At 40.2% G+C, this 20,803-nt stretch overlaps 1 protein-coding gene across 1 annotated transcript in view; it reads right to left on the reverse strand.

Annotated features, from left to right (window-relative positions):
* Positions 1–721: 721 nt before the first annotated feature.
* Positions 722–20,803, reverse strand: part of LOC104079630 (GRAM domain-containing protein 1C-like) — a gene marked incomplete at both ends in the record, with an annotated part of 25,540 nt that continues 5,458 nt past the window's right edge. Inside the window, 4 exons of the mRNA XM_009581718.1 lie at positions 722–802; positions 2,016–2,111; positions 3,910–4,013; positions 7,813–7,897. Of these exons, the coding sequence (XP_009580013.1) occupies positions 722–802; positions 2,016–2,111; positions 3,910–4,013; positions 7,813–7,897 (366 nt within the window). The remainder of the gene's footprint in view (positions 803–2,015; positions 2,112–3,909; positions 4,014–7,812; positions 7,898–20,803) is intronic.

Consider the following 20,803-nt stretch of genomic DNA (forward strand, 5'->3'; position numbering starts at 1 on the left):
TTGGGGACCACTGTAGTGCAGAGTTATATATGGATATTTCAGTGTTCAATTGCAACTGTGTTGAAATATTTAAACAACGAGAGCCATAAACAGGAAGGAATTGGTTTACAAAAATTGCATTACTTACAGAGATGTTCTGCAAAAGTGTCAGTACATTTTTAGAAAGAAGATTAGCTTAAGTGTCCACAAATTGCAATATAAATCAAGCTAATTAGCAGAAGTTGCCAAAATACATTTCCATATCATACAGCCTGCCTTTGTTGTGTTTATTCAAGGTCAGGGGAGTTGTAATGAGTTGGTTGGCAAAGGTTCAGCTAACTTATCTGAGAAGGTGACTTTTGGCTTTTTCCTTAAAAAAAAAAAGCTTTCGCTGATGATCACTTTTGATCTCAAATTAGCCATTGAAAATGTGAAGCAAATGCATGCCAATTTAGTAATATCTGCTTGAGTTGGTAGTGAAGAGAAGCATGCAACCTATCGTCAAAGACAAAATGCTCCATCAACAGCAAAGTTGTAGATGGCAGTATGAGAAGGAAAGGATGAGAAGTTTATCTGGGATCTAAAGTACAAGGAGCTGAAAGACATCAGATTAGAATTCTGTGTCAGAAAGGAAAAGCTAACATCTTAAGGAAAGTCTCTTATCCTCCAAAGACACATCTGCTTACATTAGAAAAAGATTATTTTGTTACTTAACCACAGGTACCAGCACTTACAAGCTTACCTTATCCAGCAACACATTCTGCCATAAGCGGAAGATACTGAGGTAGCTTCTGTCTCTTGCACTGAATGATGTGAAGAAAAACTGCAGGAAAAACAAGTGCAAAAAGCTCACTTGTAGGTATTTTCAAGAAAACTAGAACACTTTCTTGTATCTTGAATATCCTAAGGTTTTCAGTAATGGCATGCTCCTCTCACACTCAGCAAACTTGGGCTCATATTCCTCATGCTCCACACTTTTTATCACTCTTAATAAGCGAGAGTTAGATCCCCAATATCCACATAGTATATAAAGACACTTGCTCCTCTGGGCATCCAATTGCAATCATTTATACCTTTGGCATAAAGGAAGAGCTCCCCCCCAACTAAATACACAGTTAAATCTTTCTCCCACTTCCAAATAGGAGGTGGAACAAATCAGAGATGCATATGCCTATTTCTCACAGGCCACAGCCCTTTCCACCCTTCCGCCACATATTGCTTTTACTAACCTTTTCACATGAGAAGATGTGAAATTAAAATACTTAAAATAGATCAAATTAGACGCATCATTTGCAGTATTAAAATCTCTCATTTGAAAGTTTGTTTAGCAGAGAAAGAGGTTTATCTTCCTTGATGATGAAAGTTAATATTTAATAAATTGAGAGGGAACAGCCAAATATGAGGAATCACAGTCCCTTCACAAAGAACAGCTCCAGATTCACCCTAGAAAGCTATTCTCTATATCCAGCCAAGAATTACTATTCTCAAGGCATTTACAGAAGAACTGTCATGAAGTGTGTTGCACATAAGAACATTCTGCATCATGCTTTTCAGTTTTTCCAAATGCATACCCAAAAACTGCATTTCCCAGCACATAAAGTTGCATGTTCGATGGGTAGATTTCTCCATGTCTCAAAACCTACAATATCAGAGTCCGTTTTTTTTCAGCAATTTTCTTCCAGGGGCACTTTAAATCTAGTGAGATTGCAAAAATATCAAACTCATGGACGCACATTCTGAATTCATGCCCTGAACTTTTAGTTTTCAAATGGCTTTCCTTTGAGAATCAGTGGGACAAAAACTCCCTTACTTTCTGGTTACTGCATCAACACTAGTAGGGGATTGTGCAATCAAACTAAAGTTGAATTACCAAGCCAACGTGCACAAGTACCAAACCATCAAGTCTGTATTCTAATCTAGTCGCATTTAAAGATTTGACAGGGAAGTTACTTATGCAAATTTAAAACTACAACAAGTGCTCTGCCCTGGACGTTATCATTTAAAAAACCAAAAATGTATTAAATACAGATTTTCACCTTCTCTCCTTTTGTTGCTATTTGTATGGCATTTGGAATGAGCCGAGCAGTCTTCTCCTTTGTCATGAAAGTGATATCCTTCAAGGCAATAGAAATCTAAGCAGAAACAGATTTAATATATTAAAAATAACTGTTAAGACTAAAAATTTAGAAAGTCACAGAACATGCAAGAGGAACTGAGGCTAACCCCAAACCCTAGGATGCAGTTCCGTTCAGACCACAAAGGCAATTACTGTCTCCATTTGCTAACCTTAACAGCAAGCATTCCAAAGTAGAAGCAAGTTAAGATGACTTAAGAGTAATTTCCTCTTCTTTCATACTAGGGCTAGGGAAGCAAGTAGTTCTTTCTTCTCTCCTTCCACTCCTCCAGCAATACTTGAGGATTAAGGGTACAATCCCAGCCACATACCAACCACAGACCTGAAAGCCAATCCCAATCGGTACACTATACATAAGGCAGGACATAGATCAGATAATAGACTATCTTGTCTATGTCATCTCACAGAAGTCTGCAGTCTAGTCCATTTTCACAGAGGTTTATTTGCAGTCCAGACGCTGCGAGGAAATCTTCCTGCTTGGGTGTGTTTGCCTTGCGTATTAGTACTTGAAATGTTTCTGTTTAGAAGAGCATGGCCTGACTGGCTGCAACAAGCCATTTCACTCAGCCTACCCCCTTCCCTTGAAGATAAGACTGTGCTGCTGCTGTTCAGCTTAGAGAAAGGAAGAACATACAGTTGGATCTTGCTTTTTTCTGTGTGTGCAGAAGGTCCTCCACTTACTCTCTCTGTCTGCATCAACACAGCCTGCTAAGGAGATCCCCAAACTTGGCTCTACCATTGTAGCTGATGAGCTCAGATTGCCTTAAGATATTGCTTAAGATATCACTCTGCTAGGCAAGCAGGAACAATTTACCAGGATGTATGCTGTTTTGGCTGAAAAATCAGTCTTTAAATAGTTTATGTATTCAAGGGTGTCATTTCAAAGGGAATTTTTTTTTTTTTAATCTTAAGCCTACAATAAGAAACATTCAGTCACCAAATCCACCTGATGAAATTAAGCTTGGTTTTCAGTTAAGCATTTCTACATTCCCTCTTTGTCTTAAGTACACAAGCTATTTGTTGTCTGTCCTGTATACTTCAGAGCACACATAGTAGAATTTAAGATATTAACTTAAGGTATGAGCAGTCTCATAGATGCAGAAAATTTTCACACATCTCCATTACCTATTAACTAGGTTACCTTCCCTTTCTCATTTACTGCCTCATGCTATTTCTACAGCAGATGCAACAACTGCTTGTATGAAAAATTTTAACTCATTAACCTAATTTGACAGAAATAGAGGGACAACATGTCACGAATATCTACTTTTTTTGCACATGTTCAAAAGCTACAGACCACAATATGAGAACTTGCAGAGGTCATTTATAGATTCTCTTCAGCTATTCTTAGACGCTGATATTTACATGCGAGACTAAACCAAGTTAAGGTTCAATGCAGGAGAGTTCTTGAACAGGGCAACACCATATACTGTATCATGCTCCTGGTCTTACAGGAGAACATTATGTGTTACATCCGTTTATAGGGCAACCCTCCTTGGTAAGGAGAACAAATAGTCATCCAGAAGTGAAAAGGATCAACTTTAGCATAACTCCTGAACTCCTTCCTATGCCAAATGACTGACTGAGCAGGCTTACTTCAGCATTCAGATGTCTCCAATGCTACCCTCATTTTACAGAGCAACAGATCTGCATTTCCACTCAGGGATGCAGGCTCTTTCTTTTCAGTGCAAAGTTACTAGCATGAGATTGATAGGGTAAGATTTGTTTGAGGGAGTCTTATATCCTGATAGCACAGGACAAAGAAGTGGGATTATCAGTGAGCTAAGAGATCTTACTGTGGTCTCCCATCGGAAAATGTTGCTGTGGAAACAGAGCCAGTTTTCAGAGAGATACAAGCGTCCTTGCAGCAGGATATCCTTCTGGAGTGCACAGGCGTAATCTATGTATAGAGAGCAAGAGCAAGTTTACTCACTTATTGCAGCTCAGTTGACCCAAACCTATTAACTTAAAATGAGATAAGGGTATTACAATACAAATAAAAAGCTATTTCTTTCACTCTTCAAAAGTCTGTGAAGGCAGACTTGTACTGGGTTGCATCCAGACCATTGTTCTGGGAACACCCCAATGCCAGAGTTGATGAAACATCTGTGTGAGGACAGCACTCCATGTATCGAGCACCTGTGCATTACCCTATATTTTCAGAGAAGAGGTATCAGGCAAGATCAGGAATACATGGGAGAAGCATTCATAAGTCAAACTTCAAAGCACCTAAACAACAGAATACACAAACATTTTATAGTATAACAGAATATACTGACAACTCCTACATAACAGTAGTTCATATGTTGTAGTAAGATAATCATTTTCCACTAAACAGATCCTACCACTAGCTAGAACTATCTGAAAAGTGAGACACTAAAAGGCAGCTTGAAGCTACCCAGTTCTTCAGACAGCGGATATTTTCAGAAGCTGACTGTCATTTTTATTATGATACTGCCTCTGGCTGAAACATCCCTACTGAGAAACAGATTTCATCTAGAATGCAATTACCCATCATCAGCCACCTGCTAATTAAGAACAAGAGCAGAGGATTTGGTTGCACTTTTTAAAAACCTCTTTGAGAGAACTTTCATTATTTCAGAGCCTGAAGATTCAAACAAAAGGAATTTCCAGAAGTAATACTACTAGAAAGTTAAGACAGACAGACCCCTTTTGGAAGCTCCAACCTAAAGAAGGTTACCTCATGTATAGAAAATACCCAGAATGCACCTATTCATGCAGGATGTTAATGATTTTAACTTTAGAGGTATCAAAGAGTTTTGTTATTTTGAAAAGCATTGTATCTGGTATTGTCTGAGAATTTTGATTTTGTGTACAACAAGATGAATACAGTTCTTGTTCAAGTACCAAGAAGTTCAGGAGTCCCTCACCATCGTAACTTCAAGGTAAGTCTGCATCTACAGAAGCTTTTATTATGATTTTTAAAATTCTCTTGGGTTTTCCCCTCAAATAATCAAGTGGAAATAAAGTTTCTTGCAACAAGCATGAGGCATGTACACAAGCCCTTGGAGACATAACTGCCAAGAGAATTACATAAAGTTAAAGAAATCCAAACCAGTAAGTTTTAAGTGCATGTTTAAAGAGAAGTCAGATACCAAAACGCTGGGAAAGCAGGGAGAGGGAAGGCAGCAGGAGTTTGAGGTTAAGGACTTAAGGAAAGCATTACCAAGAAGTTTGCATCTGACTTCTATATTTAGGGGAGGGAGAGGGATGCAGACCTATAAATACTGGAGCAAGTAATGAGCAACACCATGACCTACCTACACAAAAGAGAATATCACAACAAAAGGGAGAGATTAGCATTTCTCCTTCTAAGTTTTCAGATCCAGTAACTTAAGATGCTGCTTGTAAACAACATTTTCAGACAAATTAAAGTTGGTGGCACTCCTTTAAACTCCCATTTCGAAAGTCTAAGTAATTTCTCTTTCATTATAAGAAAAGAATTGTATTTCATATAATCTTTATATAGTGCTCATTACAATGGAATAGTTGCTTTTTTTTTTTTTTTTAAAAACAGCTAAGTTAAGAATGGGAGCAGTTACAGTTCTTTTGAACAGGAGCAAATAATTGCTTCTTTGAGCGCTGTAAAGCCTGTGGTAAGTTTCTCTGCATCAAGCAAAGGAAGAGCTCTTTGCTTGGAGGATGCAAAAAGTTCTTCCAAAGGAGCACTGCTTTTTATGGGGTAAAAAAAAAAAAAAAAGTATATAAAGCAACGACTTTGCTTCTGATGGAGCAGGTGCTACATTGTTGAGATTAACCCATTACCAAATCTTTCTTCAAGTCCTTGGCAGTCTGTTCATTGAAACTGTGCTTCAGAGTTCACTCCATGGCTTTCTCCTTTCACAGGATTGATGTAGAAACATCAGAACAACGCTTTGAAGTAATATCCTTTTCTTCTGTTTTACTTCTGTACTGAACTCAAGTATTTAAAAAATGCAGAAGACATTTCAGAGAATAACTACCTCCTTCTGAGGCTGGAAAAGGATGCAGGGATTTAACTCTTTCTGTGCAAGTGAAAGCTCTAATTTCTCTTCCATTAACCTGGAGGGAACTCAGCATGCTGCAAGCATATACTGACAGCCTCTCAACATTCACTTCCTTAAAGGTTGCATAAGATGAGACATGAACTTTAAACAGTCACAATGCCACTTTTGTATAAAAACAACACCCAATTCTTGGACAGTGTATTTGTTACACAATGCTCAGGCAGCACAGGCAGGTTTACCTGGAAGGCAAATGACAAAAAGACGGAATAAAGTGCATCACTGCATGCAAAGGAGGTAGGGTTATCCGCTTGCCTTTTGGATTTTGCAGTGGAGCAAAACAGGGAGTCAGAACGTTTCAGTGCCAAGAAGTTATGTACCATAGTTTGACATTCTCTGCCACTTGCTTCTCTCCCCTCCCACCCTATGCACTTATCAAATCTGCTCTTCCAGCTGAGCCGTACTTCTACGCCCATACCCATGTCATCAGCCTATGGATAAGGTAACCTGCTATACTGGGCTGTGGAAAAAACTCTGTTCCAGGCATGAGACAACCCAGAACTAACAGATTTGCACAGCACAGCACCAGATAACATACTTCTTGCTCAGCGCTAGCCTGGGCAGTACTACAACTGCACAGACCAGCATGGGGCATAAAACATTTTTATCTGCCCTCAAGATACCATGTTGACAAACCCATCCAAGTGCACAGCATTATAAGTCAGGATAAAATGAAGATTGGTTTGTGTTTTCTGATGATCTCCTATGATGGCTGATGGGAATTACACACTTAAACACTGAATTTTATGTCCTTATACCACATAGGTGGCATTTGTCTCTCAAAAGCCAAGCACCCACTGTGTCACTCAATCTCAGAAGTCACATTAATCAAGATGCCTAGGGCAAGGGTCTAGGCTTAGTTCCAGGGAGCAAGGGAAAAGCTGCTGCTAAGGATGATCTACCTACTTAACAAGGTCACTGAAGCAACATCCCTTACTTTTGTATCCACGTACCAAACCATTAAAACTATGGAATCATTCCCTCCTCCCCCAACATCTATGGCAACTGACTTGGCCATAACTAGTTGCCTCTTTAAGGTAAAAGAGAGGACTTAGACACTCACAGGATACAAAATAAATGGTTATGACACTGCAAGAGGTACCAAGTTGGTTGTCCGTGGTGGAAAGAACATGAAACAAATTCAATGCTCTCAGGACTTAACTATACCTCTGTTCTTCTCACACTTGCATCGCACAAGCCTGAGTTTATGTGCTCAGTGCTCACCCTGACCCTGCATAGTGATCTTTCCTTCCAGCTTGTCAGCTAACAGCTGTCAGACTGTCACATCTCCACTGCTGTCAAGAAGGGTTTTGTCTAAAAACACACTAAAAAGTAGCAGCAGAAAAAGACATTAAGAGGCTCCCATCCTGTATCTAGATGAACTGGAGGATTCTGTATCCTCTCTTTCACTTCAAGCCCCAAAAGGAATCTGTCTTTTTTCACAAAGCATGCGGTACAGGAGAGGAGTATGGACCCAACTTTCCCTGAAGGTATTTGTTACTAGTTCAGAGACAGGAGAATAGGAAGGCATCAGCTATAGTTAGAATTTGCCATAAAAAACCCCACACCTTTGCACTGCTGCAATCTGGAGTTATTAGCCAGAAGATAAGCACTTTTGGTGTGATTATGTCTTACCTACTATGAGTCTCTCCGAGTCTGGCAGATGAGAAAACTGTCTCTTGAATTCCTCACTCCTATATTTGTAAGTGGAACTTGAGAGCTGCAACAAAGAATGGTAAAAGGTTAAGCAAACAGATTTATTTTCAGCCATCAACTGTCTTTATACTGGATGTGTAATTTTATCTTGAAGAACAAGTGAACATCAAAAGAGTAATGAAGAATAGGTGGTATCTAAATGTGACCATCTCTGTAACTTTATGCTTGCTTATGTAAGAGTATGCTTCCAGTATTTAGGATAGGATGGGCCAAACTGTTCCCCGTATCAGGCCAATGCCAATTACAAGGCGTTACAATCGTATGATGGCAACCTGCTCTATTCATAAGGACACGAGAGCCCCTTCCAGGGCTAAGTCTTCTAGCACAGACTAAATGAAGAGGCAGCAAGGCCACAACACAGGAGGTGACAGAGCAGATCAAGTCCTCACACAGGCACTAGCTGGACACAAAGACACAGCCTAGAACACCAATTTCTAACTGAGGTACCATTTCGGGAATACTACAGTGCAGTGTATTTTTTTGCCAGTTGCTATAATTAGACCTGTAGGAATAAAGGCCAAAGTCTCCTCCAGTAAACACAAATAGCAGTACCACCATCACCTCTTGATTTCCTGACCTGTTCTACATTTCACCCCATATTTAAAAAGATCATTGTTTATGGTTCATTTAAGATTCAAATTGGGCAGTAAACTCACAGCAATGAAGATTAATCCTGATGGACTTTAACTCCTTATTCTTATAAACAAATGCCCCCACTCCCATTCAAATAAAGAGCTTCAGCATGTTCTCCAGAAATGATTCCACTGTAAAAGCCCTGTTTTTAATTTTGCAGTAATAACAAGGCCATATTTTTTTCTTAACAAACATTGGCCACTTATTTTAGGGGCTGTCCTAACCAGATGCTGTATAAGGCAATGACTCAGCTGGACTACAACTAAGACAGGAAGAAGTCACTTTCAAGAGGCACCAAAACCAGGTATAAATATACTATAAAGGCCTCTTTTACACCTTTTTTTTTTTTAACCTTTCTAAAGATCTTAAGCACATGGCTGCTATTCTCTCCTTGAGCACTTGCATTACTCCAAAATTTGACATTCACCATTAAACCCATCTCTTCCATAAGATCAGTGGCTATTTACGTTTAGGGTGGGGGAAGAAAGAAGAAAGGAGGCAAAGAACCACTTCTGACTGTATGACCTTGCAGCATGTTTACTAAAAAAACCACCCAGTTTTAGCACACTCCTGCAGTATGTTAGTTAGTCACTACCCTTTCATTATGTCTGTGCTTGTTGTCAAAACAATCCCAGAAGAAAGACAGACTTATCCTCAGCTTGAGGGTCTTTTAATAAACTAGTGCCAGTAGTGCCCCCACCTCATCAAGATTCTCACATTTTGCTATTTTCCACAGAAGAGATTCCTGCTTCTTGCAGCTCAAAAGTTCCCTGAACACCACCCTACACATCCCCCCTCCCTCCCCCCTCCCCCAATGATCTGTCATCTACCTACACTTGAGAATCGAGCTCTTTGGCCACAAGAACACATAAGTGCTACTTCAAGGTCAGCTGTTTAAGTGCATATAACACAGGAGAGGGCAAAGTCGCCCTGACTCAGTTCAGCTTTAAAAAAAAAACACATGTTAATGTTACCTTCTATTACCATCAATAAAAGAAAGTGTTTATGTCTGACCATGGCTGAGTACATATTTGCTGTCCACTAATATTCTGAGCATTGCAATGTAAAAAGGCAGTGATGGAGACAGACAGAAAATACATCCATCCCTACCCTTCTGCGAAAAGTAAGCATGAAAGCTTTAGGTGCAACTAACAGGGCAATGTCCTCTAAGCTGTATGCTTCCAGTTATATTTCAGCTATTTCTGAGACTATGAAAATAACATTGTTGGAGAGCATGTCATGTACTAAAGTAGATAGGCTACGGTTTCTTGGCCTTGCCACATTGTGCCTGAAATGCATGCTTTTAACTGATCATCTGAAACAGGCATCCAATGACTGCACCACTTTCAAGAAACTGAGTTCTTCGCAATTACTCTGGAAAGAGACATGGAGAAGAATGAAAAGCTAACTCGGATCTTGTAAAGTTCCCACTTGTAGTTCCAGAGACCCTACAGTTTACACAGTCATACCTCAACTGACTGAAGTCTGAGCTTGTGAGGACAGTGCTAACATATAAGGGGGAAAAAGAACTGGTCTGCCATGAGAGCAAAAGAAAGCTCACAATCTTCAAGTCTGATTTACAAAGCCATGATTTAAGAAGCCATGCTTTTAAGGAGGGAAGTACTTTCTCAAACACGCTGTATACAGATAAGATAATAGATAAGAGCTACACTGAATTTAAGCATTTTTGTGGTTGTAAGACAAAAGGAATCAGGAAGAGGAGCATAGGAACATTACAGTATCACAGACACGTTTATTTTAGTGCCTGAATCGGCCAGTTCAACAGCTCCAAGAATCCAAACTCAAGGTATCTTGAGTTTTGCTTAGAAATAGAATTTTTCTAGATCATAAAACCTGCTATAGCTTGTCTGAGAAACCCTTGCTGGCATTTAAGTGTTCTTTGTCACAAGTGACAAATAGGCTATAAGAAATCCTCTTATTAATTGTAGATTTCTGCTGAGCTCTTATGACATTTATGAAGAGCCAGCTCTGAATCTTTATGTAATCAGCAGAAGAAAAGTGAGCACATTGAAGCTTTTTAACCTTATCTTTTCCTTATGTTGTATGAAAACTAGCTCACTTAGATCTCTAATTATTACGCACTCAGTATGTGGCTTGGTGATTAACAGATCACTCAATGGACTTGGGAAACAACTGGGACAAATTAACACTATTGGCACTATCAATTTCCTTAAAGTGAGGAAAATAAGACATTTCCATTTCTATGAATACAGCATCTCTCAACCACCATAATAATATTCAAGACGTGGCAGCATTTGCGGCAGGTTGCCACCTCTGGGTTACAAAACTTACCATCAAATATTAAAAGAAGAAAGGCATAAATTAGGCTGTAGTATGACGTTTAAGAGATGAAAACAGCAACTCATTTTTAACACATGCATATTTAAGTTTAATCGCAAGTCATCAGGAAACACTTTGCCTGAGGATATCTTAGGCACTATGGATATGCTATATTTAATCACTAAGAAAATTAAGTCCAGCCGACAACATATTAGCATTCTTTATCTGAAGCCACAAAATATACCAGAAACCTGTAAAATAGCATAAGCAGAAAAACGTTTTCAGCCTCATTCAGAAAGTTTTACAGAAGACAGTTATGCAAGAACCAGATACTACTTGAAGACACATAACCAAGTGATTCTCATACCTTGTTTAGAAATGGACTAGAGTCCAACTATATAAAGCCATGTTCCAGAAAAAAATGTATTAACTTAAATAGGACTAAGCTGAGTTATTTATATGATAGAAGCTTGTTACAAAACAGCTTCCCTTCACGTTTACATCTTCAAAGTGTGGACATTGCAAATAATTTGAGCCATTTAGCAAACTGTGGAAGAAAATTAAGCTACATTTCTCCCAAGGGTACAGCAAAAATGCTAATCGTTAGGAAATTATTTGATTGCACATATAACTAAGCATGCAAATAGTCAATCAACCTCAGCAGAAAGGCGTGCACATTTTTTAACGTTTGCTAATGACAGTAATAATTTTGCATGTGCTTTGTTAGTGTTTTCCCCTTGTTTTGAGACACCACAAAAACCATGTTACCTGACAATTTGCATTCTATAATTTTGACATGCAGCTATGAATACAAACAGCTGAGAACACAGTTGACCTCACCACTAGAGTAATACAACTCTGATGTCACCTCATTTTAAGAGATACACACGTGCTTCCCACTGGGCATCAGTCTTGGTATCAGTCACTACCAAGTGCTTGGGGTCCTAAAATCAAACAAGCCTATAAGCAAGCTGCCCAACCTGCTCCCCTTTTATGGTCAGAAGCCTCACTTAACCATCAAAATATGGCCAATGAGATTTATGGCTTTGCTCCTCTGTCTACAAGCAAGCAAATCCATGCCACTATCTCTACATCCCACTTAAGGACCACCTGATGTACTACTTCCCAAGACAGAAGAGCTTGACCTGTACTTTCCTATGAAGTTTCTAGATATGATCGAAAACAAATTTGGAGATATTAGTAAGGTTAGGATGAAAGCACTTTTAATCCTACACTAGCACATTAAAACAAACCTTAAATATCCTGGCAAAAATTGTTGCATTTCTACTGAAGAATGCATTGTTTTCCCCCCCTCTTCAAACTCATCTAAAATCTTGCTTAGCATCAGGAGAAAGAAAAAGAAAACAGCCTCCAGAAGAACAACACACAGACAGAAAGGAGTTTGATTTTATACAAAAAGACTACTTTAGACTACAAGTATTCTTGAAACTTATCTGGTAAGGGAGAAATAAAAACAAACCAACACCCCACTTTCAGTGAGTCTAAAGCCTCACTAGGCTAGGAGAGAGCTAAGTTAACAGCCCTGAACAAAAGCCTCATTTAACAGTATAAGGCAGGCAAACTTAAGACTTCACATACTCCAAAACAGATTCAGGTGGACTTATCTATAAACACAAGAACTCCCACGGCACACTGAGATGACAGCCTCTCTGCTGAGGATACCTGAAAAACATGCCAAGTCTGACAAGCCTTTCCATCAGAGAAATGTTGATCCCACTACAGTCATTTCCCCAGTCCAGAAAAGTTCATTATGACCGTCCCATCTAATCTATAATGCACAAGCCACAGCTATCCCACAGTTTAGCTCCTGCTTTAAAAGCAGAGCTGCAATGACCACTTTTCCCTTTGGGAAAGGAAAAAAATACATTTTACCTTCTTAAATTAAAGTCACCCCTGATGGAAAAATCCATCCTAGCTATGGATAGTTCTTCTAGTGGTCTGTTGATTAATCTTATCTTCACTTTGCGAATTATTTTCAGATTGTGAGCAAGTTACCCCATATCTTCTTTTAGGGTAGGGATTAAGTTTCTCAAGTCTACTAGCAAAAAGATTTTTTTTCAGATTTATTCTCATGGCTTTTCTGAATCCCCCCCTATTTTCAATGTGCTTCTTGAGTTAGATGTAGCCTTGCAGGAGTCACTGCAAACACACATAAATCCGACTCGCACTTGCTTTTAGGCACAGAATCACAGTGGAAGCTCATGTCCATGTGACTACCAGTCTCTCTTATCTTTTCACAGTTCTAGGGCACAGTTTTCCATTTCTTCTGAAAACAAGCACGAGGATGTATTTTGAAAGTGTCAGACTTGTTCTCTCTTTACCCTGTCACAAGCAAACAGTCCGGATCCACTCTCTGGATCCACTCCGGATCACTTACAGTGACCTATTTTCACTAACCGTTCCTTGACAGAATCACAAAAAAACTTTGTGTTAGAAATAACTTTCAATTATTGAGTACTCATAAGCTTTACTAGCAGTAACTTACTGTTCTTTTCTTTCTCTTGAAGCACAAAAAACATTAAACTTGCACTGGGAAAGAACCACTCACAGGACCTGAAGATCAATACCACCTTACTTAGGGTGACTTACTGTGCTGTGTACAGTACACTGTGCACTTTGGGACTGGATGTTTACAGAGTGTCCACTTTTGTTTTTTTAAATAAGGAGCTATTTGATCACACCTGGTTATCCACATAGTTGTATTTAATTCATAGGTTATACAAGGCATGTCAACCAACAACAAAAAAAAAAAAAAAAAGAAAAAGAAAAACAAGCAACTGTTGCCAGGGTTGGCTCAGCAACTGTATTCCCTAGGAGCCCGCTTTCCAAAAGTTCCCATGCTCTCAAGGAAATGGAAACAAGCTCATAATCACAGTGGGAGGGGGAAGAGTTTAAGGAGCCAGGACTATTTTACTTACATTCATTATATGTTCTCCTTCATTTACCCTTAACTTGTCTGGAGAGGGTATTCTCATAAGCACAGGGCACTCTTCCAGTGGGCCACTGGCAGGCAGAGGGCTGTGCACTAGGGTTATTACATCCCCTTCTGTGGCCCAGCCCCCTTCTTATTTGCAGAGGCTGAAGGAGAAAGATTTTAATATTTCTTAGTGACTGAGCAGAAAACAAACCAATGGCAGTTCTCCTTCAGTGGCATCTGTGTACAGGCAGAGCTGCATCCAGCAAGAATTTTGGTGCAACTATGCCTTTCTTCTGTTGGAAATTCAAGGAAGGGTCATTAAAATACAGGGCACAAGCAAATACTCAAGCTACTGTATTTTCTAGGGTTTTGGTTTTTGGGGGGTTTTGTGGGGTTTTTGTTGTTTGTTTGTGGTTTTTTGGGGGGGGTTGTTTTTTTTCTTTGTTTTTGGTTTTGTTTTGTTTTGTTTAATCCTATGAGATCCTATAAACAAGGCTAACGACAGAGTCCCTAGTCCCCCCCAAAGTGATGTTACTATTAACTAATTCTCACAGACGCATGGGCAGGCACACTAAAAATGTTAGACAGACTATTATTTACCACTAACACCGGTAGCTTCCAAAAATCCAGGTAGGAAGAAACTCCTCAGAACTATTTCATTATGGAGAGCTTCTGAAATACTGGATGCCCACTTACAAAGTATTTGACACCCTGTGTCACGAAACTGACTGAATTAGTACTTCCAAAAGGCAGACTGCTCCTATTTATTTTAAAGACTGGGCCTAGCACATAAAAAGCGCTGTCACACACTCCCCTGCCTTATCTGTTCCTCCACTTTTGTCCCACAGAAGGCACCTCGACAGTAGTCCAGCCCTCACCAGCTCCACTGTGGACATCAGCCTCATCAAGACATCGTTGACCTGACACATGGTAAGACCCTGCTCTTCTGAAAAGCAGTTCTGGTCAACTACTGACCAGAGAGGCCTGTATCACAACTGTTTACCCCACAGTGTGACATGAACTCGGCTGGACTGTAATCCTGCTCACAAAAGGGCTGGTCATCACCTGCACCTCACCAGCCACCTTGTCCTTCCAAGAGCAGGAAAGAAGGTCTCATACTTGAGCTTTGCCTATCTAAGTACAAATATCAAATCATGTTGCAGCACAGCTTGGAAAACAGCCTACAAAATCCACAACCAAAGTTGTCATAATTACAATTCTGACAGACAAGAAAATTTAGCATCATATGAAATACTGGGCACTATGCTGCTAACATCAGGTTATATAATTAGAAATAGAACAAAAGTATCATTTTTTGTGAAGAATTTTTAAATTTGGCTTCCTTCCCAAGCAGAAAGAAAACTCAGACAATGTTTAAAAAGATGAAAGATGTAAAGTTCTTCGAAGAAATACCTTTAAGTTGCACAACCAGTTAAAGATTTTTTTTTTTGTTAATGTTCTTTAGAAAAACAGTAGAAGAGATCTGGAAAAATTTTGTAACAAAGTATTTCAGTTCAGAACACGTGAGGACCTTTCCCAAGTTTCTCCTTCAAGATCCGACGAGTATTAGCTCAATTTCACAGCCATTACATTTCATTGAAATAGGGTTCAGCTGAAGCTATTTCAACAAGGTCTATATTTAACCTCACAGGGCTCTACTCTCCACTCAATGGAGGTGCAGTTTAACTATACACATTACCAGATGACAGCTCAGGGTACAGTTTTCCTAAGTACCGTCTATCAAGAGGGAAGAGCACCTACTGAATATGCATCTTGCAAACACAGGAGGAAATACACTCCAAGCATACAAAAAACTAAGCCTGCTGGGAACACATTACAGCTGAGAAGGCCTTCTTATCAATGGTAAGAAAGCCTCTTGTCATCAGTAGTACTATAGACTTTTCCCTGAAAAAAAAAAGTTTGGATTGAGAATATCCCCTGCTTATTCTGAAGCAATTGCTTTGTAGTATTCAGTACTTACTTTCTGCAAAGAAGCGTTCAAAAGCATTTTTAAATGGTGAAGCCAATGTACTGTCGTAACAACTCTGATTTGGATATAAAATCTCAAGTTTGACACGTACAGTGAGGAGCAAAGCATATGCTCCATTTCAGAAATAAAACTGATTGAGGCATGAAGCTAATGTAAAGTCAGAAGACACACACCCCCTACACATACCTCCTCCTCTAGCTGCCTGCAGCCTGTTCCAACCCATGCAAATCCCTGGCCAACACTCAGGCAGCCTCTACGGCTCCCCCCTCTCTCACCCACTTGCTCAGAGCCGATGCTGGACACCATCCAGCAGAGCTAGCTAGCGTTCTGCCAGACTCTGCTTGCATGCCAGCTTGGAAAACAGGCTGAAACACACTAGCCTTGCAGAACATGCACACAAATGCTGCAGCAAGTGGTCAAAGAAAACTTAAGAGGTGGGGGAGGTGTAGAGCTGCCCAGCTCCAATCTAAAATCACTATCATCTAAACGGATTTGGGGAGGCAGACTGCAGTAGCATAGGTCATTTCAAGTTCACAAAGTCCCAAAGGGGACAGCAGAGTAAAGTACCATCACCAGGGAAACACCAGCTTGGAAAGGAGCACTCAACGCCCAGTGCTCCTCCTCTTTGCGTCACTGAAGGCTACAGCCCATGCACAGACTATACACCAGTCTTAAAGATAGAGTACATCTACACCTGGTAACTCGGTGTGGACCCAAATCTACTCTCACACAAGACTTGGCCATTGTCTGCTTCATAAGTCAAGCCCTTGCTAAGAGACCTCCTCCGTCTGTACTCCAGAGTAGGGAGGGGAGGAAATCAGGGTATGCTTCATGCACACCCAAGCTCCCAAAATGAGTATGCTACCATCCACCCCTTCACCAGCTGCCCAGAGCCGAGTTCTCCGTAGGCACAGAGCAGTCACTTTGAGGCAAGGGATATAGGGCTTTGCATGCCCATCAGACCTCTCTGCCTGCTATGAAAACACCAGGCACATGTCTACTCTGCTTTCTTTGTGCTGTCTGTCCCCTTCCAACTGTCTTACCTAGGACCTGTCCGCTGCATTTCTGCGAGTAACTAAATTAAGTCATGCTCCAACTGCAGTTTGTGTAGGGGACCATTCTGGAAGCGAGGAGGACTACGTAGGAAACAGCAGGCTGCATACGAGCTTCACCTCACACAGACAGTGAACTGCTACAGCAGCGAGGGACTGTGGACTCCCTCTCTGCTGTGTGGCACCACCCATCCATCCCCAGCTGCAAGACTGGGTCCCTAGAAGCTATCACCACACACATAGGGTTTCAGAGCTACAGGGGAAGAGGCAGGTGTCTCTACGCTGCATCCACCTCACTCACTGAAGGCCCAGCCTCCTACACGTCGGATCCCCTTGGGCACTTGGCTGAAGATAGAGCTAATGACTCACTCAACAGCAGGGAAGAGAGATCCCTCTCCTAGCACAGCCCTACTGAGGAAGCTGAAAGAAGAAACAGAAAAATGCATTTCAAGGCATTTTAATCACTCGTATAATCAGATTTTAAATCTGAATGCCTGAAAGGAGAAGATAAATATGGCCCCATTGTGTTCAATTACAGTCTTTCTGCCAGCCACAGCTGCTCGCTAGGATGAAGCGGTTGTTTTTGTGCACCTAGCTGGGTGGTGGCACTTTAGATGGCCCGCAGTTCTGTTGTCAAGATCAGCTACATATGTAAATAAGCTGGAACTAGTTTCACCAGAAAAACAGGCAACTATTCTGCCTTCCCAAAGCAAAGCTAGGATGCATCACAGGGAATCTGTGTGCTGAAAGAGCAGCAAGATATTGGGAGGCAAATCTATACAGAAAAATATTCATTGATGATTTCTTTCCATCAGAAAGACAGTAAGAGGACTCCAAGTGATCTCAGAAAGACCCTGCCAAAGCCTGGGTATTAGTGTGACTCAGGCCTCAGAAGTAGCATAAGCATAAAGTGATTTAAGTGCATTTCCTGTTTATAAGATAACATCACCTTCAGCTGATTAAACACCTGAGTCTGGAAGTTTGCAATTAGCAATAAGGCTGATCATTTCAGTTTCAAATACAATTATTTATATAACTGCTACCAAGTACCTCTGAGTTTCGATGAAACAAACATTTAAATTTTAAATAAGGTTAAGCAAAAAGTTCAAGAGATTTGGACACTTCCACAGAAAAACATCTTCCCCAACTCTGAATCGGAAACTAAGGTGCTTTTAGCTCCTCCAGGAGGCAAGATGCTCCAATCTCAGATTTACTCAGCATCCTCATCCACACAATCCGTAGCTGGCAATAACTTCTTTGGACCTGGTAGCAAAATTATGCCTGTAATGCCTCTGCCAAAGACTATGTTTCATACTGCCTCCCCAAGACACTAGTACAAGCCAAGTTCACAAGTCTTAAGCGCCTAGCTCCTTTTCATTTTAGGGAAAAACTGTGGATCTGTACCTACCTTCCTGACTTAAGATGCAACATTCAAGCAATCTTTTTTTTTTTAGTAATTTTATCACAAGGATTGGTGATAAAATTACTAAAAGGATTTAAAAAAAAAAAATTTTAAGGATTTAATGGATTAAAAAGCAAACAAACAAAAAACCCCAAAATCCCCTGATACATCAAGTTCTAAAATAAACTTAACACAAATAAACCAAGTGTGTATGAACTCTGCAGTTACTATTTTAACATTGTGTAATTGAAATTAGTTTGTCACCCTCCCAACACCAAGTTATCCTTTAGCTCAGACAATTTGTCGGCTCCCCAGTTTAATTTCAAGTCCTGTAACTACATTGTCCACGTTTCAACAGCCATAAGTGTACTAACTAGTATGATGCAATGGCAATTAAAAGCTCAGTCAAGATGATTTCCTTTTGGATAAAGAATACATTCCTTTCTGAACAGCAGTTTCATCTGACTCATATTTCTTCCTACAGTATGTGTGCAAAACAATTAGCCAATGTTATTTGTTAAGAACATCTGTTCCTTCACCTGATCTTTCACTGCAGGCTGCCTAAGTAATGGGGGGGGAAGAAATCAAACCTCTTGTCTTTAGACTTACTTGATCCATTCAATAAGTAGGGGAAAAAAATCCAGACTGGGGCTGGGGCGGAGGGGGGGGTGAACCTATAAATAAAGTAACTATGCATAAATACAATAAAGTAACTATAAGCTATTACTTCTGAATTCTGATCTTCCTTACCTTCTTTCCTTGCAACAAAGTCCCACCAACATTACTTAATACAAATGTAGCTAAACACAGAGGCAAAAGAATGGCATATCTCAGTTGTACTTTTCCCTCCTTATTCTCCCAGAAATGGACTCTGCCATCTCCAATCTGTATTTAAGTTTAGTAACAGTACCCAAATATTGGGCAGAAAAAAGATCATGAAGGAAACAAACAATCCTCTTGGTAGTAAGAGTGATAGCAAGATATATTTTGAAAAAATATGACTTCTCAAAAGATTTACTCCACTTTCACTTAGTGCTTCTGTCACAGTTTAACCTGGCAGGCAGCCAAATACCATGCAGCTGATTGCTCACTCCCCCCCGCTCCCCGCCCCGCGGGATAGGGAGAGAATCGGAAGGGTAAGAGTGAGAAAAACTCACGGGCTGAGATAAAGACAGTTTAATAGAACAGAAAAGGAAGGGAAAGTAATAATAATAATAATGATAGAATATACAAAATGAGCGATGCACAATGCAATTGCTCACCACCCGCGCTGACCGATAACCAAGTAGCGATCGGTACTTCCTGGATCACGCCTACCATTCATATACCGAGCATGACGTCACATGGTATGGAATACCCCGTTGGCCAGCTGGGCCAGCTGTCCTGGCTGTGTTCCCTCCCAGCCTCTGCTTGGTAGCGTGGAAGCTGCCCTTGACAGGACAGGGTACTTAGCAACAACCGAACACATCAGTGTGTTATCAACATTCTTCTCATACTAAATCCAAAACACAGCACTAGGAAGAAATTTAACTCTATCCCAGCTGAAACCAGGACCAGATTTCATAACTGATCTATGCCATTTACTTTTCAGCAAGTCATAGAAGGATACGTAAATATTTTGGATCAGGACTACAGTGAAAACCTGTTGGAGCATATTAGACAAACTACAACAGTAGTTACACAGTTAATGCAGTAGTGACTGTAGCCAACTACCCGAACTGTGTTGGTATAAATCGCACCGGTCATCTGGCTAAGCCTGTCACTAGCCCTACTACATTTGAAATCACATGGAAAATAGCATTCACCAAGCAATTGCCCCAAAACTATTTTTCTTATGAAATATCTAATTTGACCTCTTCCTTTTCTACCTTAGAAACCAAACGCAGGTTTTACTGTTAGTCATTTCTACATTAAAAGATGCTACCAGATTTGATCGAATCATTCTCAGCAAAGACAGACCATACGTAATTTTTCTTCAACTTTATACAAAAATGGAATGCAAAGGGTCAGCTATTGGAGACATGTATCAGTATAAGCTGACCAGAGCTACATACACACCATGGTTCATGATCACATACCTCCACCCATTCTGAACAAGGGGTGGTATCTTAAGTCTTGGTGGACAGGCATAGCAGAAAACAGAAGGAGAAGCTGAGAAGTCGTATGAGCAAGTGAAGTCCTGAGTGACTTTATCCATCATTTCCCTAGGGGCTTTAGGAGGTTGCAGTAATAAATACACAATCCAAACACATTACCAAAGTTAAAGCTTGTGCATGAATACCCCAAGCATAGGCTTTACTGACTCTGCAAGCAACTTCAATAAAAAAAGCACTACCTAAAAAACCCTACTTATTCCATGTAATTTCTAAAATGCTGCCGATATCACCAAGGAATCTTGACATAGCTCAATTAGTGCATAACCATCTACTGCATAGGGTGAGACAAAATATAAGTTCCAGAGTAGTCATTAGCAGAAAAGCCATATACTCTTGTCTAGAATGCTCTTGTGTTTTTGGATAGGTAAGTATGTGTCCCAAATCATCTAAACCTCGATAAAAGATTTCACATTTCCCCCTCCCCCCCCCCCCCCAAAC

Source organism: Fulmarus glacialis, unplaced genomic scaffold, assembly GCF_000690835.1.
Source record: "Fulmarus glacialis isolate BGI_N327 unplaced genomic scaffold, ASM69083v1 scaffold34217, whole genome shotgun sequence".
NCBI lineage: Eukaryota > Metazoa > Chordata > Aves > Procellariiformes > Procellariidae > Fulmarus > Fulmarus glacialis.